The sequence below is a fragment of the Hippichthys cyanospilos genome, chromosome 12 (genome assembly GCF_059441005.1).
Source record: "Hippichthys cyanospilos isolate Australia breed blue-spotted pipefish chromosome 12, RoL_Hcya_1.0, whole genome shotgun sequence".
In the NCBI taxonomy this organism is placed as follows: Eukaryota; Metazoa; Chordata; class Actinopteri; order Syngnathiformes; family Syngnathidae; genus Hippichthys; species Hippichthys cyanospilos.
The window spans coordinates 41,193-69,085 of NC_142380.1; the positions used below are offsets into that span (position 1 = coordinate 41,193).

At 47.9% G+C, this 27,893-nt stretch overlaps 1 protein-coding gene and 1 long non-coding RNA gene across 4 annotated transcripts in view; one reads left to right on the forward strand and one right to left on the reverse strand.

Annotated features, from left to right (window-relative positions):
- LOC148414200 (low-density lipoprotein receptor-related protein 8-like) overlaps window positions 1–27,893 on the forward strand; it is a 40,000-nt gene that overhangs the window by 6,823 nt on the left and 5,284 nt on the right. For 2 of the 3 annotated variants that reach the window (XM_088430513.1, XM_088430514.1), the window contains exons 3-14: window positions 7,423–7,545; window positions 11,679–11,804; window positions 14,802–15,188; window positions 16,483–16,605; window positions 16,715–16,837; window positions 19,751–19,870; window positions 20,373–20,498; window positions 22,264–22,435; window positions 23,005–23,232; window positions 23,855–23,973; window positions 24,815–24,954; window positions 26,031–26,172. In XM_088430513.1, coding sequence (XP_088286639.1) covers window positions 7,423–7,545; window positions 11,679–11,804; window positions 14,802–15,188; window positions 16,483–16,605; window positions 16,715–16,837; window positions 19,751–19,870; window positions 20,373–20,498; window positions 22,264–22,435; window positions 23,005–23,232; window positions 23,855–23,973; window positions 24,815–24,954; window positions 26,031–26,172 — 1,929 coding nt within the window. Of the gene's footprint in view, window positions 1–7,422; window positions 7,546–10,839; window positions 10,990–11,678; window positions 11,805–14,801; window positions 15,189–16,482; window positions 16,606–16,714; window positions 16,838–19,750; window positions 19,871–20,372; window positions 20,499–22,263; window positions 22,436–23,004; window positions 23,233–23,854; window positions 23,974–24,814; window positions 24,955–26,030; window positions 26,173–27,893 lie in introns of those variants that run through there. The other variant, XM_088430515.1, reaches the window with a different exon arrangement.
- LOC148414201 (uncharacterized) lies at window positions 94–27,494 on the reverse strand. The gene is made up of 5 exons (XR_015867525.1): window positions 27,394–27,494; window positions 26,968–27,151; window positions 12,980–13,247; window positions 7,366–7,540; window positions 94–2,321 (listed from the first exon to the last, which is right to left on the reverse strand). It is a non-coding gene; the product is annotated as an uncharacterized LOC148414201 (long non-coding RNA).

Genomic DNA, 27,893 nt, shown 5'->3' on the forward strand with positions numbered 1-27,893 from the left:
TGATGCGATCGTATTCAGAAAGGCGGACAAAAGTGGCTGAAATATTGCTCGAGGCAAACGAGGCTAAAAATGACTTTAAAAAAAAAAAACAAATACGACGACAACTAATGAATCGCTTCACTTTATCCCGCCTCGGATGAAAGGAGGTCAACCGTCATTTTACATCAAATGCAGCGTGCTTCACGTGGGAACATCTGAGCCAAGCATGCGCAAAAGAAACTGCATCCAAATTCCCGCTTAGTCACCTTCAGCATTTAGCAGCTGCAGTTCGTTTGCATCAAAAAAATTAAAAAGTCAAGTGACTCTTGTTCTTCTTTAGGACTTGCTTGATTATTCAAATTGAAGGGACGATTACTGTGAGCAAAACATGTTGGTCATTTTCACTGATTCAACAGGGTCGGATGAAGATTGATCCGTCAGCCACGTAGGCCAAGTTTTGACGCACGGAGGTGTCTTTTTATATCGGCCGCATTTTCACTTACAGTAATTACCGTAACGGGAGGAGTTAGTAGGGGACGTCGGTCGTCTGTTTGCATCAAGCGGCTGTTGCGGCTAGCGGCGGCTTGTGTTAGCTGAGGTTATTACGGCATCATTTTCAACAAAAGAAGCGAGCGGGCTGAACCGCCGTCCGGGTCCGTCCTTGTTCACGCGCAGAAATATTACCGCAACGGAGAAGACCGTGCATAAGTTACGATGCCTCCAGCCGGTTAGAGAACACGGAAAGCTCTTTCGGCGCGATCGTAAACTCGGTCAAGCTCGGACGCTGCTCGACTTCAGGTGTTTATGGTAAAATGAACTTGAACGCGTGGTGAGGAAAAAGAAAAACAACAGCGCGGAGCGCATTCGACGTTACACGGGAGAGGCGTTCACTGACCGCTCACAATGTGGGAAATCAGGGTTAGCTTAACGCGCAACAAATATATAACTCTCGGATATGAACGTAAGAAAATATGAAGAGCTTACAAAAGATGAGATTGATTCTGTTTTGCTATAGTTTTTACATTGTTGCCAAAGTGTTGCTACATCTATACACGGTAACATAGAAGATAGCGGAATTTGAGGGCGCATCCTATATTTGGGGAACTAGGCTACGTTGAAGATGAAATAAATCGACCTTCTTTAGATTTCATATGCCTGAGGAAGTCAGAGTGTTCCTGCGCTAATTTTGAAACCCATTCTAGCCCTCTCATGCTAGCTAATGCCTCCTGGCGGCATGCGTTCATTTACAACGCTGCGTATTATTCAGAACAAAAAGGCATCTGCGTGCGCCTGCTCGCCCATCTCCTCTCCGCTTGCTAAATAGGCGGGGGAAAAAAAAGTTCTTTGACAGCGAATCGTACCATGTCCGAGAAGCCTCCCAAAATGACAATGCTTATTCCTTACTGCTGGCGGCCAGTATGAGCGTTTATTGAAATACGGACTTTGAAAACTACTGTAGACCTTACATTGCCACTTGCGTGCGAGTAAAATAAAGGTCTAAAATCGGGTTTCACAAGCTCAGAGATGCGTTTCTTCTCCGAGGCTTAAACTTACTGAAATAACACAATTGCATCACAAAAAAGGTATCTCGCTGTGGGTTTCTCCGTATTCCTAATTCTCATACGTACAGCTAGTTTTAAAGTCCAATTTCTCCAAATATAGATTATATTTAGCGTTTGAGTTCTTTTTAATATGAGAATAGTCCTTTTCGGTGGGAAGACTGCACCCGCTTCCTTTAATTTACTATCTCTTAATGCAATGACCTCTGTCATTTTGCCATGACTTGGAGCAGTACATTTCCGCACACAGATACGTTTTCACCACGTTCGACGTAATGTTCGATATACTTATTGCAAGAAAACAAATACGGGATAACCTATATACAATTATTCTAACAGTGGTGTGGTTGCCTTTCTAGGACAATGTATTACACTCGCGCCGTATCCTTTCTGACTCCGGTGTGTAGTGGTTTCTTAAAAATGGAGGAGGAAACGGATTTTTTTTTTTTTTGCCTATAGTGCAGAGAGGCAGAAAGAGTCTTGTCACTCAATGGCAGAAGTGCGCGTGAGAAGCGCGCTTGGGTTTTGTTCAAAGACAGAGTGAGTCTTAATTATGCCGCCTCGTTGCTGCGAGCAGATTTACTCGGGCAAGATATTTGACCTCCGGCGGTATTACATTTATGCAAATTTTTATCCGCAGAAGAAAATGTATTACCCTCATTTTAGCGCCTCTTCGCGGCTACTTCTAAGCCTCGGTCTTTAGGCCAGTGAGGGCCCTTGGATAAATTCATTCGGTAGATGGTATTGAGCTCCGTGTTGGAGGGAGGTCCCCGCAAGTCAGATCTGCAAGGAGAAAAGAAAGGAAAAAGAGAGACGGGGCTCATTTTCAGGCTAAAAGGCTAATCTCCTAATTCCCATTAGAGTTCATCCCCTCGGAAAATAGGTTCTATTATCCGGTATGGCACAGATTTCCTCACGCAAGGGGATCTGCGCCGTGGGCCATCTCGCCGTGAATTCGCTCTGTGATGTCGTGTCGCAGCAAAAAAAAAAAAAAAAGCTGGGCTCATGCGAAGGGATTATGAATACCGGAAGTCCGCAATTGTTTTATTCTTTTTTGAAAGTCGTGTCGAGATGATCGTTCCGCAAGAGTTTCACTTTACATTTTCGTTGACAAAAACGTGACTGATTTGCAGTGTTTTGTTTTCCTTTTGTTCTCCTTCTCTTCCATTTTAACACAACCAGTCAATAGGAGTCCTTTTTAAGATCAATCAGAGGACACGGGTCAGATCGAAATCTTGTGTTTCGTCTAATGCGCTCAGGATAATGGGGTAGGATGCACTACACTACAAGAAGAAGCGCTACCAATTTTTCGTCCATGACTTTAGTAATTGATACGTAACGCGGGCATAGCAAAGTTTAGGGCGTTTAATCAAGGTAAACATTGGCAAACAAAAAGAATGCGGACGCCATCTCTTGTGGTTACTTTAGTAGTAGTGTACTTATTGTTGATAACCTGGGAAATTGGATAAAAAGCCCATTCTTTCCACCCGTGGACTGTAAATATTTCAAAGCAGTTGCAGTTCTTTGGCTTTGTTGTGCTGGCTTGCAATCAGAATTTCTTTCACAACTCCACTGCAGTTGAATTGTTTCAAGCACACGTTCAGCTTAGCCCCAGTTTCTACAGAGGGGGGGGAAGACCCGCAGGACTAACAGAAAGCGGGCGCGCTGCCTCAGCAGAACGCGTTGAGCGCGTCCTGCAGAATCTTGGTCGCGCACGCCGTTTGAGGCCGGAAGAAAGGAGCATCTGGCCGCCGTGCCGGTTTGCCGCCGTTCCTACTGAGGCGGCCAAGAAAGGGCGCGGGGAGGCGCGTCGGCGGTGCTAAGCCGCGGGTGTCAAGGCCCGCAACGCCATTTGATGCGGCCCGCGAAATACTGATCCGAATTCAAGTTTCCGGTTAAAATACCAAATTTGTCAGTTGACTTCAGCTTTTAAAATCATTGCGGCAAAAAAACAAGCATTTTTTGCCCTCTATCTCGCTCTGATTTCAAAACCAGTTCCAAGTGTGACAAACACACCTAAGATTTTATGATCAAAGTCATACCGGCCCGCTGACAAAAACCGTAACTGCAATGCGGCCCTTGATAAAAATGAGTTTGACACCACTGGTAAGCGTTCAACCCGTGCCGTTTCTCAATCGGGCCCACTTTTATGACTGCCGTAAGAAAGACGACAGCGTGCACTAAGCACCTCCTGCGATTTCATTCGGATAAGACTCAAAGATTTCCCGCTTCGAACCCGCGTCTTATCCCGAATGTTTTTCCTCCTTTCGGCTGTCGCGCTTTTCAAGGAAGGGCCCCTTTATCTTAATGAGCTCCCATCCTTCTATCCTGGCGCAGAGAAGCCGAGTGGGATTACTTTCATCAGGAAGTTGACTGTGTTGCTGCTCATTTGTGATAAAAGTGGGATTTGGGGGAGTTTGGCAGCTGCGTGACCCTTGCCGCAGAAGTGAAAAACGGCAGGGAGGGTATGGCTCGAAAGCTCGCGTGCTAAGATCAGGGCGTGTATTGGGGCCGGACCATTAGCGCGATTCCCCAAATGTGGGACGCACCCGCGTATAGGACGCGCTCTAAATTTTGGGGTCAAATTTTGGTATAAGACGCACACGCACTTTGGCAGCAATGTCAAAACTATACACCTGGCTGGAGGTTCCTGCCCAATGGCGTCGCCTGCTGTCAGGACATCTTTGCGCTATATGGCACAATATGTTTTCTCTAATCTGTATTGTGTATCTGCATTTGTCTGTCTTTGGTACGCGCGGCATCCGCCTCAACCTGTTGAGCCTGGGAGGGGGCTCCGCCCACCCGTGGTCTCTTCTGAAGGTTTCTGATTTTCCACAAACTGGGCTTGAGTTTTTCCTTCCCCTTCTGGGAGCTGTGAGCAGGGGATGCTGTTGTGTACCCATGACGAAAAGATGTCTCTGGATGACGTCTCGATATGAGCTCTTTTCACCCGTGAAGCCCTTTGAGACTTGGCTGATTCAGGGCTATACAAATAAAATTGAATTGCATTTTGATTCGATTCAGCGCAACGTGAAATAAGTTGTTTATCTTTCTCCTCGCGTCGCAGCTGAAGTTCATTTCGGATGGAAACATCCTAACTTATACGGATCCTCTCCGTTCTACTAACATTCCTGCGTGCAACGAGGGTGGACTCGGACAGCGGCTCAGTCCGCCTGCCTCTTATTGAAAAAAACGCCAAAACAACCTCAACTAGCGCAAGCCGCTGTTAGCCGCAACAGGCGCTTGCCGCTATCTGGCTCGTACCGTTACGCTCATTTCCCTAAGTTAGAGTACGGCCGATATAAAAAATCATTTTCCGGGACGTCGTATTTAGTATGCACTCTTGCTTTCGTTGAAAAAAAAAGTCTTCCTCAACATCTTGTCAGTGTCGCTCCCACATTAGCAGCGTTCGTTCGGGACCCGGTTGAACGAGTCCAAGGAAGTCAGAGGTCAATTCTCCGTCAACCGCAAAGAGACAACGTAAACCACCTCCTCCGCGAGAATCCAAGCCGCTTCGGGAAACAAACAAATACCCTTAGAATTGGAAAAGATGGGAAAAGTATTACAGAGCCGGCGTTGTTCCCGCAGGCAGTCTCGCCACCGGCTCCTCGATGAGCTCGTTTGTTAGCCGTAAGGCGCGCTACGTTCACGTGCTCTTTTCATCCCCGTCCAATGAAAGACGAGTGAAAACGTTCGGCCCCGCGTCAAACGCATGGGTTTCGTCCGCGGGCTGATGCGCCACATTTAAGTGCACTTCAAGCCACGGCGCATCGTGGAGCCACTTTTCGGGGGAAAAAATCAAGTTTAGCTCAGGTTCAGCTGGTTGTCATTGATGCCGTTTCTCCATATAGGCTTGAACAGTGCACGAGCCCGTTATACGAGGAATATAATATTCTCTTCTCCTGACCTACAATTGTGCAGACTTAATGAGAACAAATCCTGCGTGCGAACAAAGGAAACGTGCGAGTTACATCACTCGGCTCCGCTAGCGCCCGCGTAGTAAAACACTACGGCCGGCAGTCACAGCGAAATTAATCATGAATGCGCAAATGAGTCTTCCAATGTAGGTCACGCCGCGACGTCAATACATTCAAGACCACCAACGAGAACGGCGGCCAGTTGCGGTGAGTTTGGAGTCGAGGGCGTCCGCGGGCGTGCCTCGTGCTTTCGCCTTCATGTCGATGAGCGTTTCGGGGGCTTGCGGATCAACTCTTTGAGATCCGCCTTAATGAACGGACTTTTTATTTCAAAATGGAGGGCGATCGCAGGCCTGACAGAGTTCAGTTATGGAGGTAAATCTCTCGGCGTTTAGCCAAGCTGAACTAAGCCTCCTTCGCTATAAATCGCTCCCGGGGTAGCCTGGAGGGAGGGATTGAGGAGCTCTGCTGGCTCAGGCCGTCCAAACTCTCCGCTGCTCATTTGTGCTCGTTCAAGCTATAATTAAGCCTCAAATCTAGAGGCGCCATGATTCCTCCATTATCGATCGCGGAATTTACTCATTCCACGCCATCCACAAATGAACTCGTTCTTTTTGTTTGTTTGTTTTTTTTTATGTGATCCGACTTTTTAGTGACTTGTTCATTCATTCGCCAATGATATCAAAAGCACAAAACGCTGACTTTGATTTCATAAATCCATAAATATTTTTGACGCCCAATTAATGGCTTAAAATCCTAAATTTGTCCAAACCGAGTTCATCATATTTTCTGACGTTACGGACAAAAACATTGATGAAATACTAAACTGTCAAATCAAGAAAATCTGCCATTTTTTAAATAAAAAGATAGAATTTGCTCTCATTTATCCATGAATCGGTCACTGAGTTGATTATGAAAATGATTTAGTTGCAGCCCTGCTAAAAGCACAAAAAAGTTGGCCTCATTTTTCAGGCATTTTTTGGCTGCAATTGCTATGCATTTGTATGCATTTGCTGTTGCTACAGTATATAAATGCTATAGGCATCTGCTGTCAAAATGAGGAAAACTCACAGCAACGCCCCCAGTGCGCCTTACGCCTAATACTTTGGACACGTGGTCGGGATCGACGTCCCTGCCTTTGACGCGTAAATGGGCACATTTGCATTGGCTTTTGCGTTTACTCTCCCTAAACCATTTTAACAATGCGACGCGATCCAGTTCGAGATGATTTCTCCGTTTTTTCCAAGGTATCTTCTGCTTTCTTCTCAGTCGCGTGTAGCATTATCCCTTGAACTAGCGCCCCCACGAGTCTTCCGTTTTCAAATCTGCGCTACGGTCATTCAAAGAGAAAGTCGCTCCAAGCAGATGGCACGCCATAGCCTGGGGAATTATTGCCAAGTGAACTGTGGCCCCTGTAGACCTTGACTCGAATCGGTAGCGGCCAACTCGTAGCAAGTGGAGATTTTTCTCAGGTGACGTGCGCTACCCGGGCGGAACGCGAAAATTCTGCTCGCGCTATCAAATCGTGCTACCGTGGCCGGTTCCGCAAATGCCGTCGAAGAAAAGCGGTAAAGAAGGGCGGTAAACGTTCCGTGTTCTATGGAGCCTTTCTCCCAATGGAGGGTTCAGCTCGGAGCCTTTTTACACTTTGACGACAACCGAGAAAACGGCCTCCACGTGTACTTGGATGGCGCGTGCGCCTCTGGCTATTTGATATGCTCATAACGGCGAGATAAGAAGTTGAACCTCCCTGACCTTACGCCGTTTAGCGTCCCGTCATTAAATGTTCCACGCCTGCTTTATACGCCAAGGAGGCGGGAAGGATAATTAGCGAGTGAGAGGCAGCGCGATGAGGCCCGAGAACCGGCCGCCCGTTTTAGGACAGAGACGAGGGCGCGGGGAACAATGACCTTAACGGGATCTTTTCTCAAGTCCGTCCTCTGTTCCTCTTCTCTCTTGCGGCGCAGCCAGGAAAACGTGTGCTCCTGCCGAGTTCGCCTGCCTGAACGGCCAGTGCGTCCCCGGGCGATGGCGCTGCGACGGCGAAGCGGAATGTCCCGACGGGTCCGACGAGGCCGAGGAGACCTGCAGTAAGTCAAACGGGCGCGTGTTAAGGACGGCTCCGCTCCGTTAAAACGTGTCAAAGGTGTCATGGGCCGGCGGGCTTTTTGAGATATCCGACCCGTCTGTGCTTGTGGCTTTTTGTCCTTGTTTTGAACGCCTGACTATTCACGGGAACGTTGCTGAACGAACCGGAATTTTCTTTTTCATTTTCCTTGTCGTCTGGGCTCCGGTGGCCGTGGGGCCGCCTTCCGCCCACGCGCTCAAACGCACGCTCTTGATGGCGGCGGGTGGAGGACAAGGCGGCGCCGCATCTCTGACCGTCAGTCAGCGACGTTCTCCCACGCAAACAGCGCTCAGGGTTAGAAGGCTCCCGCGGAGGCTTGAGTCCCTTTATTTGGGTTCCTTTGGCTTACGTCTGATTGCAGCAGGAACTCTGGCTTTCGTGGACACCCCGTTCAGATATTTATGGGTCCCGATACATCGGGAATCTGATGACTTAACGCCGTTTCCCGTAGACGTACTCTGAGTTTAACTTAAATTAAAAGAAGTCAACCGGCTCTGACCCAACGTAGGGCGATCCCTGGTTTTTCGCAATTGAGTCGAATTCAAGTCAAAGCTGTAGATAATCAAACAAGAGAACAGTGAGATTTTACACTTGGAATACCAATTTATCGTAAAAGAAATCTAGGTAAGAGATGCCCAACGTTCCTTTGCTCCTCTATCCAACGGCGCGTTTGTTTCAGGCGCTTGCTTGTCGGGGAATTGGGGAGGGAGCGGATTACAGCTCCTGCCCTCATTGGTGGATGGTCTCGCCGGGAGCCAATCGCGTGCCCCTCTTGAAATCACCTTTGAGTGTCCTGCAAGACACGCGATTGGCTGCGGTAGTTCCACGTCCGAGAAATGTCTGTATAGGACTTTTTTTTTTCTCGTCAAATAAACAACGTATAAAACGTTTTTTTTAATTATTCTGTTACCGGTTAAGGTCGAAAAAGGATTATTAATGATCTTTTGCAGAGAATAGGATCAGAAAATAAAAGACCTGTGCCGTTATACTGAACCGCAATCTCGGCAGCGTTCCGATGCTTCGGTTTCATCGTTTTTCGACCCTTGAATCGGGAATCGTGAGAGCGCGGCGTCTCGATTCATCTTTGTCACGGCTTCGTTTGTGGGTAAGACGGTCGGATGAATAATGTAGGAAGCCGTCTCCCTCAGGAAGTTGAGAGCAAGTAGGACGACACCGAGCGACCTCTGACGGAGAACGTTTGTTTTCGGAATCCAATTAAAGATAAACGAGGAAGTGATTCTGATCGCCTGACTGCACAATAAGGAGACAGAAATCTGGACTGACGAAAAAAAAGAAAAAGCCATTTATATGTAAATCGCTTACAGTATGCGCTACTTTCACATGATGTGGCAATGTCAGATTTTCACAACTGGCTTTTTTGGTTTGTTTTTTAAGGAGTCCTACAAGGTGAACAAAAAAGTTCAATTCAACACCAAAACCCCACTTGACCGCAAAGGATATTTCCGATTGCTGTTAAAACTTATCTACGCACGAAAAATATTTTTGGGTGAATATTATTTGCCACTCAAAAAATAATTCAATTATCAAAATGTTTGGTTGCGTACTTCCGACGACAATGATTTGCTGGCAAATGAAAAGGCTTGATTCACATTGATCAATTACAATCTGCTCAAAAGCAGATCTGGTCGGGCTTCGATACACAAGAAGCAAAGCTGACGTTACCGCAGTTTATTTGTAGTCGCTCCCTGCCTTAGTCCCGGTTTCGGGTTTTGTGCCGATAAGATCATTCTGGGATGACTTGCAAGTAACCAATGAACGCAGACCAAATTTGCACCTTTTCTCCGATTGCAGCTTGGCCAGGAAACGCAAGCTAGAAGTTTTTTTTTCATTCAACAATTAAAGCTGTTTTTTAGTCAATTCGACCTCGACAATACTTTGTTTCACTTGTAGTCCATGTGACAGATGAAACTTGGCCAAATTTAGACAGTTGTTAATGAAACCGTCTTCTATAGCTGTCGGGCAGGCAGTTATAAATGAGAACCGACCTCCACCATCCGGTGGAAACGATTGTTAAAAATGGTGTGTTATAGCCTAGGGTTGAACCCCTTAGCCGGCTTTGTTTTCCGGTTACACTTGTATTACCGCGCTGTGTTTCGATTGCAGCCAAACCGTCGAACCGCAGACATGGCGTTAACTTGAAGTGTAAATGACAAAACAGACGAAAGGATCAGTAAGAGCGCAGACGGAGGTAGACCAGCGCCTGTCAGATGCCGAAGTAGGAAAAAAATGGCAGTTGCCCACCTCTGGTGTTTCACACAGGTTCATCGCATCTAACCGGGCGTACCTTTAAAACACCGATCGGTCGTTTGACTACATTGTTAAAGCCGCTCCTTTCCGGTCGCGCCGCCATTCTCGCGCGGCGTCCCACGCGTGCGCGGCCCAGGCTTTTCCGACTCGGACATCTGCGCCGTAATCGTTCCGGCTCGCTGAGCGGATCCCCAATTACACGCCGGAGTAGCATCGCGCCGCCATATTAAGAAATCCTCTCCGAGTGAGTTACTCGCAAAGCGTGAAAAATGAATGAGGGCTGCGGGAAGAGCCGAAGCTCCTCAGTTTCGGTTTGAATTCGTGCGCAATCAAGGCGGGAAGCGGGCCATCGGAGCCAGCTGCGTCGCCTCTTCATGCGAAACCTGGGACAGTTATGCGCTATGGTTTTCCTCAGTAGCTCTAAAATGGATAGCAAACACACTTCCTAGCCAAAAGAGTCGCGTTGTGACGTTTGTTTTTTTGTTCATTGGGAGCCTCATTGCGCAATGTCTGTCAGCACTCTCCGTTTTCAGAAAAACGTCCAAACGGCCGCGTCGAGTCTTCGGCGGAAGATATCGACGTCGACATCAAATTTATCCACCCTTGCCGCCGTCTATCTATTCATCCGCCTCTCCGGCCATCCATCATCCAACTTTTCCTCCATCCTTTTATTCAATCGCTGATGCTTGAAAGCGCAGCCCGGTCCGACTCGCAGGGACGCGGACCTCGAAGCCCAAATAGAAGGCGAGCCCATTTGTGGCAGGACCTGCCCGCCGGTTCTCAAACGGAACACGTCTCCGCAGTGGAGATGAATCCTCGTTTATCACAGTATAGCCTGTTTGTCTCTTGAGTAATTTTCTCAAAGTATTAGGCCTCCTTCCCGAGAAAAAAAGCATTAGGTATGTCTTTATAACACCGCGAAATCAATATCTGTCTCCGCGAGCGGCGAGGCTCCACTTTTTTGTCGTTTGGGAGGAAGCAGACTCAGGCTTTATTAAAGAGTCACCGGTTAAAGGACACCTCGGCGGCGGGATGAATTCAAATTCTGCTCCACGCGTTTCCTCCTGGCTCTTCCTCCTTCGTCTCTTTCCGTTTGCTGCGGGTGCCTCCGATTTTGCTTGAAAAGAAGACTGGAAAGGTCAAAGGGCATCTTTTTCCTTGCTTCTGATACGCTTTTCTGAATTGCTTTTCGCGGAAAAGCTTCTCTGTCCTCTCGTCTGCTTTGCGTCCTCCCCCTTGCCTCCTTTTATTGTTTTCTGTCAGCCCGCGTTTGGTTGAACATCAGCCGGATTCACTTCGACAGCGAGTCATTACTCAAAGACTCCGACTGTGTTGCCCCCCCCTCCGTCTTCCTTTCCAGACATTGCTCCTTATAATCAGTCACTTTGATTGCTTGGTCATCCCTGTCTTTTGCATTCTGTCTTGACTGCTCACTTAACATTCAGCTAAAAACACATTGTACGATAATGTAAAAAAACATCCCGGCGCAACGCCTATCAAAAATACCGCGCGAAACGATCAGGGATCCTTTGTTTTTGCTGCCGGGGCAGCTTACGGCCGCAGATGTAAAATAAACAGACCGGAATCTGGATCAAAGCCACCCGCTGCCAACTAGAACAGATCGGCACGGAAAGGAGGAGGGCGGCGAGCTGGCCTTTTCATTTACGGCCATCAAAGCCGTTGACTTTTTTCCTCGCGTTGCATTTGAGGTTTTGGCCGGACGGTAAAGGCCATCGGCGGGGCGTCCTGAGGCGTTTCCCCCACGTATTCACGCCTCTCCGAAAACTTTGCGGCGATGGTCTTACGGCTTTGGTCTTTTGCCCGCAGGCAAGCAGACTTGCCCGCCGGAGAAATTCGACTGCGGGGGATCCAATAAGTGCGTCTCATTGTCGTGGAGATGCGACGGCGAGAGGGATTGCGAGAACGGGGCGGATGAGGAGGACTGCGCATCCGGTGAGTTTCTCACCAGAATCAAATTCACATATTCAATGTGTTTACCGATCATGCGCAAACCTCGCATGCGTACTTTGTTCAAAGCTGTCACTATTGGATCTTTTTCAAGCGCTCCTATCCAATTAGCAATTAGCAGAGCAATTAGCAGAGAGAGAGCGCGAAAGAGCGATAAAACCAAAACTTACAAGTGGTATTGCCTGTTAGCTTCTGCCGCGGTCCAAAACTTACTGTTCTTCAGCATCTTCGCCACAAGCGGGCACGTTTTACGCTTGACTGCCCCCTGCCGGTTAAAATTTGAACACTTAAACCCGGGCCGGTGTAGATTGTTTGAAGTGAGCAGTTATACGGCGTTCCCTCGCTGGTTGGCACTTCATTTTTTGCAATTTTGAACAAAAACAAAAAGCAACTTGACTGTGTTCACTCCCGCCACGGCACAATCCTCCTCTTTTTACTGCGTTTGTCTCGAAAAATAACAAAGCTAAGATAACTCCACCCACGCGCACAATTAGAAGGTACTTTTGTGCTAATTTATGACTGCCACTCGAACACAGCGTTTCTCAAATAGTGGGACGGTGAGGTCATGCCAGCCGGGTGCGGATGACCCGGGGAAAAGACAGTTTTTGTCACGTGAAGTGTAATTGCAGTAAGATTTGTTTTGTTTTTTTTCCAGGCTCTTAGGGGCACGTTTTTTTTTTTGTTTGTTTTTTTTTTCCCAGTTTTAGACTAAGCTGTAACCTATTTAAACGCTGCAATCATAATAAAGGATACGGGTTTAAGTATACAATGCAGTTTTTCATAGAAACAGTAATAATCCTATTTATAGTCAGCGCGTAGAGTGGGGGGGCGCAAAAAGTTTTCTCTTTTCTAGGGGAGCTTGGCAAAATAGAATTGAGAAGCACTGCACCAACCCAATAAATTGTGCCATTCTCCTGTTGACTCAGTTTATGGGATTTTTGACCCGGCATTTTAGTGTACAATTTCAATTCATATTTGTGTTTGCCAAAACGACCTGCCAAGAATAGCTTGGGAAAAAAAATAATGGCATTTTGCTGTAGATGGCAATACCTAATCACTTCATAAAAATCGTTCAACCTAATTCTTAATTTTCAAGGATTGGATGCCAATTTTGCGGTCACACTCAACAAGCAAGCAAGCAAGCGATGCGGCACTCGTACCTGAGGCCTTTCCGTCGCGTTCCGAGGGCCGGCGTCAGTGTCTTTCCGCCTTAAATCAGGAGCGGGGGCCGCAGGGGCCTTTCCCCACGTCGTCGCCGCCTCACCGACCAATAAGGCCATTCCCTCATAAGCCTGCTCCGCCCCCACTCGCCTCCCTTCCTCGGCCTACTTCTGAGGCACCGTGAAGAATCGCCCTCTCCCTCGTGCCTCTTCACGTCAAGAAAAAGAGATTGAGACTGTCGGCTGGGTGGTTTGGAGTTTCAAGAGCCTGCAAAACGGAATGTTGCAGAAAATTCACATTTGGAGTCAAACAAAAAAACAAATGATGTACAGTAGGTATTTGCTTTCCTAAGTGTAAGCTTCGTCTGTGTGAGTCTTTACATTGCGGCCGCTTCGAGCAATTTGCCTCAGAAGAACACCGCATCATTTTTAGAAGGCAGCTTATCAAACAGACCGGGGGGGGGGGGGGGGGGGGGGACAAACTAATCTAACAGAGTGCCTTTCTGAATTCTCAACACTTTATTGTCTACATCGGACATCAAGCCCGAACGATACGCCGCACACCCACGTAGCAGAGTAATAATAATTGACTTTAGCGGTAATTCCTTCTTAGCTTGATGGCTGTCGCTGCGTTTCCGTTGACAACGCATGGAAAATCGCTCTTAATACTACAGCTTAAGCTTGACTTGGCAATGCTGTCAATCACGCAGAAGCAACAACAACTTCAGTCGCGTTGAAGATTTCAATCATTCCAAATTGCCTGTTTCCATCAGCCCGTGTGAAAAAAGACAACCTTAAATATCTTCAGCCTGCGTCACTGCGCTACGTACGTGTTGCGCATTTTTGTCTTGTTCAAACATCCTCGTTACTCTTCTACGGGTGGTCGTCTCCGGACCCCGTGAAATTTGTTTGAAAGGGAGGTCTCCAGAAATATTGTATAAGGCGCGCTGTCGGCTTTTGACAACATTGAAGGCTTATACTGTAGGTGCGTCCAATAATGCGGAATGTACAGTATGGTATTGTTATTATGATTTTTTTTTTTTAAAGATTTATTATGTCAGGAACACCAAGATTGCATCCTATACGTATAGCGGGGCCTTTGGGTCCATGAGTCCTCGATCTCCTAATCCTGCTGTCGGCCAAATTTGAATAACTGCCAATTGTGTGGGTAGGAGAAAAACAAACAGCCTGTAGCCAATCCACTCTAATTTAATTTCATGAATTTAAATAACTCAAGTTTATTCTTAGTGGATTTCTCATATGTGTTTGGCCTGATTCCAACGCCGAGTCCTTTTTTTACTTGTTGGGTCGGGTCCTTTTGCATACAGATATTACCTGAGCAAGGCCCAGCACCATTAGCAGCTAGCAAAAAATCTTGAGACTATAGTATTTAAAAGCATAAACTGCACAATAGCGTTCCGCTAATTGAGTCATCCGCACGAACTACGCATCAGCTAAAATCGAGCCGTGGCTGTAGAATGTTTTCCTTTATGGACATTTATCACCACGCGGGTGACTCCCGACCTCTGCAACATTTCATCCTCCCAGTGTTGATTTGCGTACGCTTTTCCTTTGATGTCGCACATCAAAACCATCTAAAAGCCCGAGCCGGGTCAAATGGAACGCGGCTGCGGCGACGTCTCAAATGGAACGCGGCTGCGGCGACGTCTCAAATGGAACGCGGCTGCGGCGACGTCCCACCCGGCCGGCGCCATTGATGGCTTAGTTGTCAAAGATCCAATTCAACCCGACTGGCAGTGAAGTAGACGGGGTAAGATAGTTCAACGAAAACGTCATTTGCTTTTTGCCGTTTGACCATCAGACGCCAAAGCCTGCCCCGCCGGTGAGTTCATGTGCGCCAACCGCAAATGCTTGGCCGTCGCCCACGTGTGCGACGGCGACGACGACTGCGGCGACGGCAGCGACGAGCTCAAGTGTACGTCGCCGCTCACGTGCGGGCCCAACCGTTTCCGCTGCAACGACTCGGAGTGCGTGCCGCTCATGTGGAGCTGCGACGGCGACCCCGACTGCGCGGACGCTTCCGACGAGGGGCCCGAGCGCTGCGGCGGCGACGGCGTCCATCCGGCGAACCGCAGAGCCAACTGCACCGGCGAGGAGTTCCGTTGTGCCGACGGGGAGTGTGTACGGCTGAGCTGGAAGTGCGACGGCGATCCCGATTGCAAGGACAAGTCGGACGAGTTGGACTGCCGTGAGTTGCGCTTTTTTCTTTCTTTTGTGATGACGTACCGCCGTTAGGAATGGGTTTATCAGATAAACCTGAGAAATATTGCTTGAAAATCCTAACGCATCACTGACAAGAAAATGCAAATAACATTTGATTTTGCTTCGGAACGGCACCGAGTCGAGTAGTGACGGTCGATGTGGTGATACACTAAGCGTACCGTCCCAGGTGTAGAAGGTGCGGTATGTTTATCAGCCAGGGAGGGGTGGGTAGTCTGTGGAAATAGCCTATCCGGGAGGAAGAATCCAGACAACGGTTGTTTTGGGAGCAAGCCGACAACCGCTGTGGTCTGCGTGGGGTCCGTGGCATGAGACTCTGAGCTACTTTGCTCAGTCAGCGATCCGTTACTTTGAGGCAAAACGCAAACGAGGATCCTACGACCGCCTCCGAGTCGCGGTCGGAGTCGAACGCTTGCCCAAACGCCTCCAAAGCTGCGCCCGTCTGGGAAACTGAGACGAACCAGATGTCTGCCGGCTTCGATAAGGTGAGCGCCCGTTATCGAAATTCCAATTTGGCGGCTGGAGTCGAGAGCGCAGCCGACCCATTCCGCAAAAGCGGGGGGCTAGAGGCGAGAGAGGAGCAGAGCAGAAAAGCGGGCGTCTGTCGAGAGCCAGCAAAAGAATATTTACCGATATGTAAATATATAAAGAGAGTATGTGAACACACAGAGAAGTACGGAAGTGGCAGGCACGTTTTATTTTTGCTCCAAAGCCTTTTGAGAGAAAGGGCTTTTTCCATCTGCCCCCAAGATGTTATTTTGTCATTTAGCACCTTTTCTCCTCTTCGGGCAACTATCAGCGTTCAATGTAGCGCGTGCCTGTCGAAACGACTCCGGCGCGCGGGGGCATCGCGATCGATCCGAGTTTCCTAATATCCGGCCCGGGCCGAGGGGAGCCCCGAAGCTCCGGCGGCACAGCGGTAGAGTGCGAAGCTGAGATCGTTTCACCCGCCGGTAGGACGACGTGCGCATCAAGTCCACTTCTCCGGTGTTGTGCGAGCGGCGTAGAGAAGAGGCCCGGGGAATTGCTCTTCTCTCGAGGCCGTCCGGTATTTATCGCGCTTGAAATCCAACTTCCACTCGGACGGTTTGTGTCCGTGCCAAAACGGAGGTTTGGATCCTGTGGGTTTAGGGACCATCCTCTAAACTTTGGAGCGTTTTCTACCACCCCAATGTCCTAGTAAGAAAACGGTCTCGTTTTGGAATCTGACCCCTCGATGTTTTATCGAAAGGTGATCTTGTGCTTTTGTGTGTGCGTTGAAGCCCTGCTGACCTGTCGTCCCGATGAGTTCCAGTGCGGCGATGGTTCTTGCATCCACGGCACCAAGCAGTGTAACAAGGTCAACGACTGCCCCGATCACAGCGACGAATCCGGCTGCGTGAACGGTGGGTTGGTCCGTTTTGCAGGCTTTCATTGACAGGGCTGGCTTTGCCAATTTCTCACCATTACTAAAGACCGTCTTGTCTCGCGCATTGTTTGTCTTCTATGTTGCAGCCACAAAATGTGAGGGCCCCCTGAAGTTCTTGTGCAAGAACGGCGAGTGTATCGATAATTCCAAAGTGTGTGACTCTGTCAAGGACTGCAAGGACAGATCGGATGAGCCCAAGAAAGAGTGCGGTACGCGGAGGCTTTCTTTGCTTAGCTCGCTGCTACTTTCTGCTATGCACAGCGCACGTTGAGCACTTACACTTTGTGCTGATTGTTTGTCGGTTGGCTTTCTTTCTGTTTTTACGGCTCTTCAACGCGACAAAATGTCCAGGCCACAGGAAGCCGCGCGTTTTTTTGTCGTCGTTTTTTTTACAATCGTATGTTCGATGCGCCCCCGCCAATCTTAACAAAAGGCAGCGGCAAAAGGCAGCCGTTTCGGCACTTGCCGACAACAAAGTTGCTTAGGGCTCAGGCGACCGATCGCAGCTCAGCTTGGGCACGTCTCGTGACCAAACTCAGAAAACGCACGAGCCGTGACCGTTCAATGCTCGAGCCCTGAGCAAGTACGACTGTTTGCCGTAGAAAGCAAGTGACAAATTGTGCGCGCTCTGAAAATGAGAGAAAAAGATGATTGTATTGATCAATGAGATTGTACATTTAAAGAGCAGGTTCATTGCAAAATGAATGAAATGCACGCACGTTGCGTTCAATCCTCACGTTTTGGTTTGCCTCGACTGACTGCAGCTAGTTCTCCCCGTTACTGCAAATACTTCAGAGGCGCAGTCCAATTAGAAGAAGCCTCGCTGATCACAAGAGTCTGCTTGTTCTAATTACTTTCAAACTGAAGGCAAAAGTCTCGTGCGTCGGGCGACAATAAACCTGTTCTGCATCCCGTTTGCCGTCCCTACTCGACTTCATCGGGACTAGTCGGTCGACAAAAGCCATTAACCCAGAAGTGCACTTTAACGGTGATCCTGGCGAGAAAATCACACGATGAACAAGTGCGGGGAAGCTATGGCGTTTGGAAAGAAAACCATAGAATTCTTGTCCGTACTTGCATTCGTCCTCTATCTTCCTTGTCTCCCGACGACCTTGTACTTCCCTCCAATTGTCCTTGGTCTCCATTTTGTTCACAGCTTGTTAAAAAGTCTCTTTGCACTCATGTGCGCACGTGCTTCGCTCATCGCTCTGTCCTCTCAACCATTCAATTCCAAGATGTTCTTCCAAACACTCACCGGGCTCCGCGGTGAGACCCATTTGCCCGGGCAACATCATTTCTCAATGGCGCCGCAAAAAAAACCCAAAACCAAACAAAAGCATATAAACCCACGTGCGGGCACACACGTCGGAGCCCGCCGTGCGACATGAATCCGGTCCGAAGTTGGGATCGTAAGATGGAATCAGCTAATTACCATAGGTGATAGGACATGTGCAAAACATTTTACATACATATTAAAAATGAGCAACAAAATTGTATAGTAGGTTCTACTTATATATTATATACATGCATATAATGAAATTGGATTTACTTTTGGAGTGACGTGACTTGAGCTACAGTAGTTATGGCCCTATTCCCTTGCGAGGGGAGCCTAGCCTTCTTTGTAGATTATCTCCAGCTTTGTTGCCAAACTAATTATCTTCTCCCTTTAACAGGGTTAGGTGCTAGTAATTTTGGGACCCAAAAAAATTAAGCACAAAAAAAAAAAAAAAATTCTCAAATTCCACTTTGTAACATGAAAAAAACCTTAGATAGGGATGGATATATATATATTTTTTTTTTTCCCCTTTTTAATCACTTTAGATGCTTTAAAGGAGGCGTAAAACTGAAAACAACAAACACATACAAACTATTTACATGCTGCTGCAAATAAAATACAACGCAGTAACGAGACCCACTTGAATGCCGCATGATATAGCGCGAGGTTAGACCAGCGTGCACCATGCTAAACCCCACAAGCAAACTGATTCCCGCCGTCTTTGTGATACAAACATTCAAACATGAACCCCAACAAAGGTGTAAAACTCTAAACGTAACATAAACATATAGAGTACACATACATGCTGTGCTTGGCTCAAGGCTTGAGGACATTGGAGTTGTAGCCACTCAAGCATCGCTTTCTTGCGCGAAGGAAAAACAGGAAGCGCACAAGGCATCAGGATCCGGCTGCCCTTTCACATTAACGCAACTTTTTCAATGAACGGTTTTGTAAGCACAGAAACGGTACAACGGCTCATAAGGAGCAGGAACACCGTCATTGTCTTTTCATTCCGAAGAGCAGCGAAGGAGAATCCGGTGTTGTCGCTCATCCCGCTGAGGGTTGAGAATTTTATGGCGCTACTGCTGATCCGCTTCATGTCTCCTAGCGATTTGTATGTACTGCGGCACGCGATTCATTGAAGAGTGTTTTTCATTCCATCTTTCTCTACCTATTGGGAATTACAACTGGATACACGGGCAGGATTTTTGTCAAATGAAACAGATTTTAGGTTGTGATGAGCGACGGTCATTGTCATGTTTTTAATAAGGCTGCGCAAATCCTGATGGTCCCTCGTTGTTGAAGGGAGTTTTCGAGTACCTTTTTCATTTGATTTGGTTTCACTGGCGTCTCGTATTGATCCAGCTTGACCCTTATAATGTACAGAAAACAAATCCTGCCGTTCACTGGTTTGTTCCGTCAAAAGGACGGCCGTGAAAATGTCAGTCGACAGCAAAAATATCCACGGCTTAAGACCTCTCGATTACCGTATGCAAGAAAAGAACCGAGCGTCATTCGTTGTGTATGAGACCGGATTCTAGCAGCGCAGCAGGGCTCCCATCCTGTCTCACGCCATAACCGACACGTCTCTGCTCACAGCCCTCGTCGTCAGTACGTGAACCCATCGGTGATAATGAGTCCCTTTGATTCGCTCAGAGACTCCGGCGAGGAATTGGGCACGGGATCGGAGATAACATGGAATTGTGTGAAGATGAAATTCCCCATGTTCTTCTTATATCTACCCGATATCAGACATCTCTTTTCGCTCCGCCACGTTTTACAGAAAACCTTTGAGCATATCAGCCCGTCTCGTTTTCGATTGGCTCGTTTCTTTTTCCTTCCCCAGGGCTTAACGAATGTTTGATGAACAACGGCGGCTGCTCTCACGTCTGCGTGGACCGACCCGTCGGGTTTGAGTGTCAGTGCCCCAGCGGCTACCAGCTACTGGACAAGAAGACCTGCGGAGGTATTTTTGCACCGACAGTATGACGACTAAGCTACGGGAGCCGATGTTATTTGCGCTCGCTTGCTCGCCCTACTTTCAAGCGATTCCGGTATCGGGTTGAAATTTTGGGCCGATCTCGGCCTTATGGGAAGGTATCGTCCATACCGACCGATAAAAATCTGCCGTTGCGTTTGGGGGTGCGCCGCAAGGAAAACGTTTGGCTCAATCCAAAAACGGGGAAGGCGCCATCCCAATCTTTTGTCCGCACGTCGCCTCGTGGCAGCCTATCGACTTAGACTGCAAGTTCACAACTGTGACGTGGCAAGCCGCACCCTGCGCAGGTCCGTAAATGAATGATAAGTCGGTAGGTACGTACTTTCCAATAAGGAGATCTTCTTTACCTAGAATTTCGCCACGCACTCAGCCGGTGCCACAGCCCAGTGCGAATCAATCGCTTTTCGACTGCGCCCGACAGTCCCGAAATTGATGGATAACCTCTCTCTCCTTTGCTCCCTCCCCGCAGACATTGATGAATGCGAGAACCCGGACGCGTGCAGCCAAATCTGCATCAACTACAAGGGGGATTTTAAGTGCGAATGCTACGAAGGGTACGAGATGGATCCCGTCACAAAGACCTGCAAGGCAGAGGGTGAGTGCGAAAACATTCGCTGAGAAAAAGAGCAGCTTGCGTGACGCGATAGGATCCGCATTGAGTCTTTTTGTAGATGGGGTCCTTTCATAACCTGATGCAACACCTGGTTTCTTTCACAAATCCACACAATATCTTGTTTACGCGCCACACGTTGGGAGTTACTAATCACAATTGTAAACGTTTGCCATTTTAATTGACGGAATTGATTTACTGCGCAGCGCTACACATGCCAATATAACATTTTGGTCCAGATTTGAGCAAGCATCATGAAAGGCGCCGTGCCTGACGCGCTTTGGCGAGCCGCCTTAAATGACACGGCGGCCGGATCTGGCCCCCGGGCCTTAAGTTTGATTCTAAACAAATTGGCCGGCTCTTTGTTGTATACTTTCATCCATGATATTTCCTCTGTAATTGCATCACTTAAGCGGTACGATTACATTGTTCCACAGCGTCAAACTCACATGACGTGAAGTAGTCGGGTGAGGTACTTGTAATGATTACGCACGGCGTAATTTGACACAGTTGCGGGTGGAGCTAGGTCACAGATTGAAAAATGGTATCGGCGGCTCCACAAGCGACACGTTCAGTCGCGCGTAATTAGGATTCAGCCTAACATTCTTTAGGGAAACCCGGGGAGTACTAATCACGTTGAAGCTGTCCTCAAGTTAATTGCACAGTCATGCTGAGCTAAGTGAACTGATGAATGGCCAAGTTATGTTCTGGCCTCAATGGCAGATATAAAAAATCCTAGTCAATAATTTAGGAGGAGAAATTCCTCCCATATAGTTTCTTGGTTGGATGTGGAGTAGTCGAAAGGAATACGGAGGTTTACATGAGGCCCCGCGGCTACTTCCTTTCCTGCAATTAAGCTAAGATGACTTCGTCGGACATATCGCGGCACTGCGTTCCTGCGAGCGTGTCTATCGGGTCCACGGCTGTCCGTGTTTGCCGTTTGTCTCGATAGCACAGATGCGGCGGCTCAAAAGCGTGAAGGCGGACTCCGGCGACGGTTCTTCAAAACAGCAGGGGATCGCTTGCTCGTCATTACAATTGACACTCCTGAAGAACTCCCGCTGAAGAGGAGCAGCTCGCGGGAGAGAGAAACGAACGGGTCGGCGGGAAGATTGTATCGAGTTGTTATAAAATCCTCTGGTCGGAACCGTTTGATTTTTCCCGGCTGGCTGGGATGAAAACAACAACGGCAACGTTGTAAATACGCCGCAAGATGGTGTTTAATGGAGGGTCTAATTAAAATGCCAGCCGGGCAAGCGCATTACAAACAGCGGCTCCAAAACTAGGCCCGATTACCCCCGAATTGCGACAAGGACGCGCTCGGGTGAAGACCATTGTCGCTAACGGCTGTGCGCTAATGACATAACAAAGCTTCTGCGTACACGGCCTCTTTGGTATCAAGTGTCCGCTTGACAGCAAAACGTCTAATTGGGCTCCTACTCTTCAGTTTTTAGCGCTACCTTGCTCCTCTGAAGGTGCAACTTTTCAGGATGAAAGCAGGGGCTCCCCCAACCTTTTATCACCGCGGACCGGTCGACACTTGAGATTTTTCATTTGGATTAACGGTCTAAACTGTGCAAAATGAGGTGCGGAACGTACGACCCGAGAATGACTACCTATGACGGCGAGTGATGTCGCAAAGATAAATCAAACGCTCGCTTCGCGTTCCCAGTCATGGTAGCGAGCCTTAAACAAAAACGCTCTCGCTCGAAGAGCAAGCGTTCAAAAACATGTCTTCTTTCGAACGCAGGAAAAAGTCCTTACCTCCTGTTCACCAACCGACATGAGATCCGACGCATCGACCTGGTGAAGCGCGACTACGGCCAGGTGGTTTCAACGCAGAAGAACACCGTGGCTCTCGACCTGGACGTGGCTAATAACCGGGTCTTTTGGTGTGACCGTTTTCATCGGAAAATCTACAGGTGTGACTTAAGTGTCGGTTGAGTGAGGCGTCGACCTCATCTTCCTTTCTGACACCGGCCGCGGTCTCCAACTACGTTCCGTACGCCAAATTCACGTGGTCCCGGGAGCGACTCCTAATTGGAAGAGCGCGTTCCTTTTCTGCCTAAAACGGAGCTCTCTGGGGATAGCGAAAGGGAACTTGCCGCTTGGGAACACGCGTGCCCGGCCTTCGCCCCGCACTTCTGCCGTGGTGACGCGGTCTGCGACAGAGACGGCCCATGAGCGAGGCCTCCTCGTCCGTTCCGATAAGCGAGCCATCCGAGAAGGACTCTAGCCCTCGCGCGAACCCGCTCCCCGATGAGCTCAAGGCAACGGCGTCCCTCTCGGCGCAAGGCGAAACACGCCTCGCCGCGTTTAAACCAGTTGCCGTAAAATGAACTATTGCACTTTTATCTTGCTCGACCGCCTCCCTCGTAGGCTAAATAAGCAAACGCCCTTTGAGCGATACGGCGCGAGCACAACCGGCCTCTTTGCACTCTTTCTGTACGTCCGCTACCTAACGCGCCTGACGGCGACCCTGCTCCCGCAGCGCCTTCATCCACGAGGCCAGTGACCCGTCCCAGCAGGTACAACTGGTGGATTCGTCTCTGCACGCCCCGGCCGGTCTCGCCCTGGACTGGCTGCAGCACAACCTATACTGGACCGATTCTGGCGACAAATCCATCTCCGTGGCCTCGGTGGATGGAACTAAGAGACGAATCCTCATCGACGCCGATCTGAGCGAGCCCAGAGCCATCGCGCTGGATCCTCATCACGGGTGAGGTTTAGAGCGTGTGTTATCGGCGCATTTTTTGAGGCTAAACCCATCACGAAAGTCATTGAAAGGCTTGCAAGTGTCATAAATTGGCCGTTAGCGCCGCCCGGTTGTTATTGGGTGTCAACGCAAACTGGACCATCAAACTCTTGAATCTTGACAGTCTTACCAATTTTGAATGGCAGTAAACGAGCCTGACGTGGGCTAAATTTGACACCTATTGGGCGTAGCTCTCCACCTAAATGCGCGCATTTAGAGGGACGGCAGCGTGGTCGCGTTTTGACAACCTATGCAATATTTTAGCCTCCTCGTGGTTTTTTGTAGGCTTTTCCTTTGATATCACGCATGAAAACATTCAAAAAGCGAGTTGGGTCCAAATTTTCACCAGGGGTTAAACGAAACAAAAAATGTTGAACGCTTTAATGCAGTCGTTTTTCCCCTTCTTGTACTCCCTAAAGTTGTCTTACACCAAATTTGACATCTGCTGGAGCAGCTGGAAGCCACAGACCAAATAACCAATTCACAGCAACAACAAGAATAAAAACAAAACATTGAACGCGTTTGTATTTTTTTCCTTCATGTTCACACTGCGCCAACCACAAAGCTTTCTTTCTTCTTCATCCAGTTTTATGTACTGGTCCGACTGGGGCACAAGAGCAAAGATCGAGAAGGCCGGTATGAACGGAGTGGACCGGCAGGTGCTGGTGGCCGATAACATTGAGTGGCCCAATGGCATCACTCTAGGTGAGAGCAAAAAATATACTACTCTGCATTTTCATTCATCTTTCAGGGCCGACAGAATATTACGCGCTGTTGTGTCTACGTAAACGTGGGTTCTTTCATATGGAAGACCCATTTCCATTCCCGACGTAGGATTACGACTATGTCATTTAGGCGCGTCGCTCGTTTTAGATTGATTGCGGGCCGCACGGGGAAAAATCTATTCCCAGGTGGGCCGGAGCAAAAAAATAAATACGTAAAAAAAGTAAATGGCAAATGGATTTTGCCAACACGCTGTACATTTATATAACTTTAAAACAACAATTTCAAACGTAATATTGGTTTTGAATACCGTCCCAGATGAACAAGTACAACATAACTATTAATGATAAAATATTGACATTACTATTAATCATGAAATTAATCATGAAATCATGAGATCGTTTTAATATTTGGCAAAATCATCTCCGCCAGATTAAAGCCGCAGCCCGCGGGCGGTACGTTTGACAATCCCGATGTAATGTATGCGCCGTATGTATGGTAATTATCACCACGGCGCTCAATTGGCTTCATATCAGATAAGCACTGGTCAAGGGTGTCAGCAACCCTCCACAAAAAAAACGCATTTGACCGGAACGGTTTTTATTCCTCTTTTACAAGACGAGAATTCTCGCCCGTGGCACCGAGAGCGATAAAGTCAGCCGGTGCTTTGAAATGTAATTCGGCATTGTGCAGAGCTCGTGGGTGACACAGATAGAACTTTTGATGGAACTGAGATCATCTCGAACGTAATCAATGGAGGGATTTGTCGGGCAGAGCGAAAGCGTGTCTGGCGGGCGACCGATCAATGTGTTTCCGCGCTCAGATGTGGCCAACCGCCGTCTGTACTGGGTGGACTCCAAGCTGCACCGCATCGCCAGCGTGGATCTGAACGGAGCTCGCCGCAGAACGCACGTGACGTCCGCCGAGAGGCTGGGACACCCCTACGCTCTGGCTGTCTTTGAGGTCGGTGGCCTTTTTCAAATTTATACCGCCGTATTTTCCAAAACCTTCAATTGTCTCCAAAGCGGACAGCGGGCCTCATACGGCGCGTAAACCGCGCCCTTTCATTTCGGGGGGGACCGCAAAACCAAGCAACTTCATCTCCATGTGGATTTTTACCACTGCGTTTCAATGATAAATGGATTTTTGACCGTTAAAATTTGATCCACGCCCTGTTTGAAATTGTCATCATCTCCGATTTTGGAAGCATTTATACGTGGGCGCAAAAAAAGGCACGTTTTTTGTAAAAGAAAGCCCAATTTTGTCAAAATAAATGCAGAAACTGTTTTTAAATCAACAAAACAACATATTTGAAAGGTTTTGCTTGCAATTTGAAGAAAAACAAACAAGTTTAATATTTCATTGAATCACAGTGACTTTGTTCTTAACTCTTGATTCATCTTGGCATTGATGTAAAGTACACGTGTCAAACTCGGGGCCCAAACCCGGCCCGCCCGCCCCATTATTTGATGTGACCCACGAAATGCTCATTATGACTTCTGACTAGTTTTCCGAAGTTTTGCTCAACTTCAAAAAGTTGTCACCAATTCCCCTTTTGACGGGCCTCCGAGTTCAAAATGTGGTAAATGTGTGACCGTGACACTTCAAACGGATTTGACTTTCGAGCCGTTAACGGCCCTCCGACAGAAACTAGAAGTACAATTTGGCCCACGCTTAAAATGTGTTTCACAGCCCTGATCTAAACGGTCTTTTAATGTAATCAGAGGTCGTTGTGCCCCCCTTTTGGATAATTCTTTCGGCAAATCATCTTTTTTCTTTGTTTTTCATTGTCTATTAATAAAGTTTGACTGACTTATCTGATTGTTTTGATTGCCTTCAGCGCAGCTCCATCTAGTGGATGTATAACACAAGCCCAGCCTCTACTGTCGCTTCTAATTCTACGGGCCTTGTAATGCGCTGCGCCCTATATTTGAAAACGGTTTTGAAATAGGCCATTCGTTGAAGGTGCGCCCGCTCGCTCCTACCTAGATCCGGTCCTTAAAGTACAGCGTTTCTTTTCTCTACGCATTCTTCTGCAGGATCGTATCTACTGGACGGACCGTGACAAGGCGTCCGTCTTCATGGCCAACAGGCTGACGGGTCAAGACGTTCACACTTTGGCCGAAAACCTCAACGATCCGCACGACATCGTGGTCTTCCACCAGCTGCGACAGCCGCGAGGTGCGCGTGTGACTCGCACCCTCTGACGCCGAGATCCAGCGCGAGCTGGACCGCGTCCGTGCGGCCGCTCCGCGGGGTCGGGTTAGCCCTCGCGCATAGATAAACCATGCGCCGAGCTTCGTGAAGCGGCGCACTCGTCGTTTGGCGCCGACGTGGCCGCAAACTTACTGCCAATGTGATCTCCCTCCCGGAATTCCTGTCGAATTGATTAAACGTGACACGGATTGCATTGCTTGTTACGTTTGGACGCGAATCTTTTGCAAATACACCTCACTTTTCAGTTTAGCTTTCAAGCGCGCGAATAAATATGAGGCTACTCTTGTTTTTTACCTTTTATTGCCTGCTACAACTGAACGCATATCTTTTTGGGGGGACAAAAATAGCAATAATAGCTGAAAAATATCATTGACACGATAAAGAATACATCATCTGAGAATGTCAAATACAATGTAAAGTCTTGTTGAATTATCTATATTTTGTCACGGTCGTTGAACTCTTCATTTTAAGTTTAAGCAAAAAAGGATCTCAATTTTTTTCTTGCGATTGTGCATGCAATGCATATTCCAGAATAAGGCCAAACATTTAGTTCTTGAGCCTTCACTCGGGATCTACGACATTTACGGCAGTGCGCTTCATACGGCAGATTCTCTATCGCGTTGCAACTAAAGGAAAACCCATACTGTCCAAAAACAATGAAGCGGCTATGCACATGACATCAATTGGAATAGTTGAAAACCAACACACTTCTGTTAATCTGACAACAGCATACAATTTAAGAAACCATGTCATACTTACCAGACATGCCGATGACGGTAACAAGTCAGTGAATGTATGGACATTTCTGCTGAACAGTCACCCTGGCGTGTGCATGCGGATGCAAGTCAACAGCAGGCCAAACTCCATTCAAAATGAATACGGGAGTCGGGAAGGTAGCGTCCGAGCTCCGAGTTCTGTCATATCGAAACCAACCAGAGTGGAACTAAAGAAAACAAACAAATATGCAACATATATAAGTGACCGCCTGATTACAATATACGTGCATGCGAGCTGTACATAAACAACGATGTAACAAAATTGTACACAGTGCCAATTCTACCCAAATGCCATACACGCACAATAAACATTAAGCTCACTTGAACTAAAGTTTACAAAGTTCTAACATGCCGAAGACCAAACCACAAAACTTCCGAATAACTTCCCAATTCAAGATATAATACTCACAGGCGATGCCCTCGAAGGCGCAAACTACACGGAGTTCACAATAGGCGGCAGGTGTAACGAATGGACTGCGGTTGGTAAAATGGCTGCCTCACTTGTTCCGGTCGGGCCGACCCTTCAAAGCAAGAGCTCTTAACAAAATAAAAGGTGACGTAAGAACGAAGTCTCCCCAAACGAAACGGGGCAAAAAAGGGGACAGAACATCTACAGACGTTTTTTTTTTTTTTTTTTTTTTTTTTGCTAGTCGAAGTTGTTTGTGATGAGTTTGACTGTAACCTAGGGCTGGGCAATATCTCCATTGCTTTTTGTGAATGCAATGCTAATCGGTTTTAAGTAAAGTAGCAAACCAACAAATGTTTATCTAAAGCGGGGTGGGTGTCAAATCAAAGGCCAGTAAAAACTGTTTGACAAATGATTGGTAACAAAAAATATGTGTTGCTTCCTCTTTAAAGTTGAAGAAAACTTGCATATTTGGTATTTTAGTCAGAATCTTAAAGTCCTAA